Consider the following 5,944-nt stretch of genomic DNA (forward strand, 5'->3'; position numbering starts at 1 on the left):
CCACCTAAAGAGGAACCATGGACTTTTATGCATGGCCCATGTAACATTCATTTTGCCTGCTTAGAGATATTACTTAATTTCTAGTTTTCAGTTATATTCTGGATAGCTGAGATTACCAGATAAAGCAATAAATTAAGGTTGAAAAAGTTATGTGTTGTCTCGTTGCTTATGGTTAAGGCCCTACAAAAAAAATTCAGATCAACTTAATTTGACATCATTCTATTTTAGTTAGAAGAAAAATAGGTGTCTTTTTAAAAATAATAAACTGCATGTATTTATTGATTTGTAATAGTGTATTGGGAATTAAATCTAGTTGTTAGGAAAAAGAAAACTCTCTTACAAACAAAGACTACCTCCCAAATCTCAAAATATGCAAAAAGAAAAAGAAAACTATCCTTTCCAAATTAAAGAACCTTGTAATAGTCAAGTTCAAAATGATTTGGCTTATTTTTTTCTTTAGCATTTCACTGAAACTTTACAAAACATTAGAAATCCTCACTGTTTGTATATCTTTTCCCCCCTAATATAGATAAAAGAAAATAACAAGGAGCTTAAAGAAAAAGAATTTTAGAGACAACTAATAAGTTAAATGACATAGGAAAACTGAAAGGGAGAACTGAAAGTGGGAAATTCCTCTGCAACAGAAAGAGTGGAGGGCCATGTTGTATAAGTAGACCACACTCATGGAGAAAGGACATTCACACTGCAAACTCCTGAAGACTTGGCTTCAGCATCTAGTAGTAGACCAGATAACGCTGTTCCTGTTTTCATCATGAACCACAGGTGCATCCTCCAAACTGCTCTCCTGTTGTGCTTCTCCACCACAGCTCTTTCCATGAGCTACAGATTGCTTCAATTCCAACAAAGGAGCAGCAATTTGGCATGTCAGAAACTCCTGCAGCGGTTACCTGGAATGCCTCAACATTGCCTCGAGGACAGGATGGACTTCAAGGTCCCTGAGGAGATTAAGCAACCACAGCAGTTCCGGAAGGAAGACGCCGTATTGGTCACCTATGAGATGCTCCAGCAGATCTTTGGTATTCTCAGAAGAAATTTCTCTAGCACCGGCTGGACTGAGACCATCACTGAGAACCTCCTTGTGGAAGTCTATGGGCAGATGGATCGTCTGGAGACAATCCTGGAGGAAATAATGGAGAAGGAAAACTTCACCAGTGTAGTGACCATTCTTCACCTGAAGAAATACTACTTGCAGATCATGCAGTACCTGAAGTCCAAGGAGTACAGCAACTGTGCCTGGACAGTAGTGCGAGTGGAAATCCTCAGGAACTTTTCCTTCCTTAACCGCCTTACAGATTACCTCCATAATTGAAGAACTCCCCCCTGTGGCTATGGGAACGGACAATGCTGCCAATGATGTCAGGCTCTTCAGCCAGGGGAGGTTCTTTAAGGAACTGACAGGCAATGCACTGGATTTGAAAGGACAGTTAAAGACTTTAAGCTTTTTTAAAGTTAATTTATATATTATTTATTTATTTAAATTTTACCATGGGAAATAAACTTTTTATGAAACAAAAGTCAACATGGCAGTTTTCATTTCAATTTGATTTATGTAACCATCATATTAAAAATTGCAGATCACCTAGGAGACGTTCTTTTTAAAATAAGCCTGCAGAATAGTAGAATTTCCGGGCCCTACCTTCAAGGAATTTGAAATACAAGGAAGCCGTGTGGAATATACAAGGTAAAAGATGATAAGGGGATGGGATTTTAGGAGAAGAAATGTGGCCTGAGCCTCTACAGAATTAAAATGGGAGAGCCAGGTAAGTGACTGTGGAACTAGAAGCAGGGGTGCCTACTGTTTCTACACTGTGCCCCAGGCTCTTTGGCCCTAAAGTTAGAATTTGACTGGCTGTCAGGGTAACCAGGGGAATATTTCAGCTCTTGTGTTTGTCCTAAACTCATCCCTATTATCTGTGGGGTGCTCTGCTTCCCTCCCCATGCCCCACAGGATTTTAAAATATTTATGTACCCATCCCCCTCCTCTGGCCAAGCCTAAGAGTGAGAAGTCCCAGGCACTTCTGTGACACTGTTAAGTAGCAGTCCCTTTATTTTACTCTTCATGGTACAGCCAAGATGTATGGGTGTCTTAGGAGAGCTGGGGTCTCTGTCGACTTCCAGGGTACAGACACCAGAGGGAGAAAGAACTCTGCCTGATACCCCTGCTGTCTGGCTAGGTTTTCTCCCCATTTTTTTTTTCAGAAAAGCGAGTCTGCTCCTGGTTCCCCCTTCCCTGTTCATACAGAATTTCAGGACTATCCTATCTGTTTTTTCTGCTGCTCTGCATCTCTGAAGCTACATACTCTCTAAAGTCAAATCCAAGACAGGTGCAGCAGATTAAGTTGTTTTAGGCCAAGTGAAAAACCAGGGAGCATGGGAGAAAGGGAAATTCGGGTGGGAGACAGGGGGCACTCACTTATTCCAGGGCTTACCCTGAGGAAATAAAGTTTCCCTAGGAGCTCCTTGGAACCTGGCCAGCATGGCTGGGTTTCTGTCTTTGTAGCGAACCCTTTGGGAATGTGAATTTTTGATTGTTCCTGTCATTAGCAGCTACCATCCAGGCACTGAGCTGAGCTCCTACCTATGTAACTGGATTTAGTCCTCTTCGAAGGCACCCCCTCTGGTGGCGCAGTGGTTGGGAGTTTACCTGCCAATGCAGAGAACAGGGGTTCGTGCTCCGGAACGGCTGGGTAAGCGTCTGGAGTCTGTGCTCTGCAGCGGGAGAGGCCTCAATGGTTAATAGGCTGGCGAACCGAAAAGAAAAAAAAGCATCCCTCAGATAGGCATAATACTGTTATTGCTTTTTACAGAAAACCAAGTCTCCAAGGGGTTTAGTAACTGCCCCCGCTCATATAGCTAGTGAGTGGAGGTTAAAAAAGAATTACAAAGGTAAGAATCATATACAACATTATTTGTATCTACGAGCTTTCTCCTAGAGCAGCACAGAAGTCTGTGTTCCCTTTAAGGGATTCAGCTTTGAGAAGAAATGTTAGTCAAAAGTTTCAGAGCAGACACTATCGTGCAGACAATGAGCTCGGGGCTCCCCCTTGTGACTCAAGTTGGGTAAAACACCAGCTGTGGGACAGAGAAGTGCCATCCTGGTGGGTCTGCGGCTGTTGCTGTCCTCCCAAGCCAGGCAAGGTCCCGTAAAATGATAACTTTCCCTCTCCCCACAACTCCCCACAGTCTGAGACTCCACACCCCAGTTCTGCCAAAAGCCCTTCCACAGCCGTGCTTCCTTTTGCCTAGGAGTCAAAAACAAGATCCGTACATCAAAATGCAGAGTGAAAGGCATGCCTAGAGCAGCCAAGAGGATGCTAAAGAAGTTTGCCCGGTCTCCATTGTGAAAATGACTATACTACTCAAAGCAATTTACAGATTCAGTGCAATCCCTATCAAACTACCAATGGCGTTTTTCACAGAACTAGAACAAAAAATTTCACAATTTGTATGGAAACACAAAAGACCCCAAATAACCAAAGCAATCTTGAGAAAGAAAAATGGAGCTGGAGGAATCAGGCTCCCTGACTTCAGACTATACTACAAAGTTACAGTAATCAAGACAGTACAGTACTGACACAAAAACAGAAATATAGATCAATGGATATATTGGGGTTTTCTATCTTATCAATAGGATAGAAAACTCATAGATAAACCCACCTTATCTTTGATAAAGGAGGCAAGAATATACAATGGAGAAAAGATACCCTCTTCAATAAGTGGTGCTGGGAAAACTGGACAGCTACATGTAAAAGAATGAAATTAGAACATTCCCTAACACCATACACAAAAATAAACTCAAAGTGAAGTAAAGACCTAAGTGTGAGGCCAGACACTACAAAACTCTTAGAGGAAAAAACATAGGCAGAACACTCTATGACATAAATCACAGCAAGATCCTTTTGACCCACCTCCTAGAGAAAGGGAAATAAAAACAAAAATAAACAAATGGGACCTAATGAAACTTAAAAGCTTTTGCATAGCAAAGGAAACCATAAACAAGACCAAAAGACAACCCTCAGAATGGGAGAAAATATTTGCAAATGAAGCAATTGACAAAGGATTAACCTCCAAAATTTACAAGCAGCTCATGCAGCTCAATATCAAAAAAACAAACAACCCAATCCAAAAATGGGAGAAGACCTAAATAGACATTTCTCCAAAGATATACAGATTGCCAACAAACACATGAAAGGATGCTCAACACCACTAATCATTAGAGAAATGCAAATCAAAACCACAATGAGGTATCACCTCACACCAGTCAGAATGGCCATCATCAAAAATCTACACACAATAAATGCTGGAGAGGGTGTGGAGAAAAGGGAACCCTCTTGCACTGTTGGTGGGAATGTAAATTGATACAGCCACTATGGAGAACAGTATGGAGGTTACTTTAAAAAGCTAAAAATAGAACTACCATACGACCCAGCAATCCCCCTACTGGGCATATACCCTGAGAACACCATAATTCAAAGAGTCATGTACCACAATGTTCTTGGCAGCTCTATTTACAATAGCCAGGACATGGAAGCAACCTAAGTGTCCATCGACAGATGAATGGATAAAGAAGATGTGGCACATATATACAATGGAATATTACTCAGCCATAAAAAGAAACGAAATTGAGTTATTTGTAGTGAGGTGAATGGACCTAGAGTCTGTCATACAGAGTGAAGTAAGTCAGAAGGAGACAAACAAATACTGTAAGCTAACACATATATATGGAATCTAAAAAAAAAATATTCTAATGAACTTAGGGGCAGGACAGGAATAAAGACACAGACATAGAGAATGGACTTGAGGACACTGGGAGGGGGAAGGGTAAGCTGGGACGAAGTGAGAGAGTAGCATTGACATATATACACTACCAAATGTAAAATAGCTAGTGGGAAGCAGCTGCACTGCACAGGGAGATCCGCTCAGTGCTTTGTGACCACGTAGAGGGGTGGGATAGGGAGGGTGGGAGGGAGACGCAAGAGGGAAGGGATATGGGGATATATGTATATGTATAGCTGATTCACTTTGTTATACAGCAGACACTAACACACCATTGTAAAGCAATTATACTCCAATAAAGATTTTTAAAAAAATAAAAAGTAAAAAATTTAAAAATTAAAAAATAAGTTCACCCGGACCGAACAGCTAAATTGGCCGAGAAAGTGAGAGGCTGGGGCAGCCCTAGAAAGGCCTTCTCTGTGTGTGTCCAGGGGACTAGAGGACAGAGGAGAGGCTTCTTCTGCAGAATTGTGAATAACTGTGCCATTGCTGAGCATTCTGGTCCATCCAGAATATCAAAAGTATGTTCATCATAATAGAGGATAAATGACAATTAATATTAATTCTAATAAGAATGCCGGAGGTTAACCTAAAACCTCATGTTTGAGTATTTGCATATGTTAAACAACTATGCCACATATAAGGCAACATATCTTCATAGATAGCTACATATGAGGAGTGAAGTGATTATTTTAGCTGGCACCAGAATACCTCCCTAGAAAAGCACTTGTTTAGGAGAATATCAAATGGGCCCCTTGAGATACAAGGTGAGATCTTGAGGTTGTGGACGTGGCAACACAAAAGACAGCACAACATCAATAGCATGTTTTTGGGTGTCTGTTTTTAAGGAGGAAAGAGAGAGAAACACAGCCGATGGTGTTGGAGTTCTGATGCTCCCTGGAATAAGGCAGCAGTGAAAAATTTCTGATGAGGGCAAACAAAGGACTTTTAAGAACAAGGATGTCTCACAGGCAACTTGAAATTATGTGCACTGATGTGATGAAATCCTGTCCTCCATCTTCTTCAGACCTTCAGTAGAGGTGGCTACCCACACAAAGTCCCCGTGTTTGTAGAAATCATAGAGTGTCCAGGGTTGAAATGGTATGGGGAAACAAGCAGACGTTGGCTAGATGTCCATACGTGAACC

The 5,944-nt window shown here is 41.4% G+C and overlaps 1 protein-coding gene across 1 annotated transcript; it reads left to right on the top strand.

Annotated features, from left to right (window-relative positions):
• The first annotated feature begins 688 nt into the window (after positions 1-688).
• Positions 689-1,330, top strand: IFNB1 (interferon beta 1). Its single transcript, XM_004286222.2, has one exon. The coding sequence runs from the start codon at positions 773-775 to the stop codon at positions 1,328-1,330; it is 558 nt and encodes a 185-aa protein (XP_004286270.1). The 5' UTR covers positions 689-772.
• Positions 1,331-5,944: the final 4,614 nt, after the last annotated feature.

Source organism: Orcinus orca, chromosome 6 (genome assembly GCF_937001465.1).
Source record: "Orcinus orca chromosome 6, mOrcOrc1.1, whole genome shotgun sequence".
Taxonomy (NCBI): domain Eukaryota; kingdom Metazoa; phylum Chordata; class Mammalia; order Artiodactyla; family Delphinidae; genus Orcinus; species Orcinus orca.

Coding starts and splice junctions, on each gene's coding strand:
- IFNB1 (XM_004286222.2), top strand. CDS start 773: ATGAACCACAGGTGCATCCTCCAAACTGCTCTCCTGTTGTGCTTCTCC.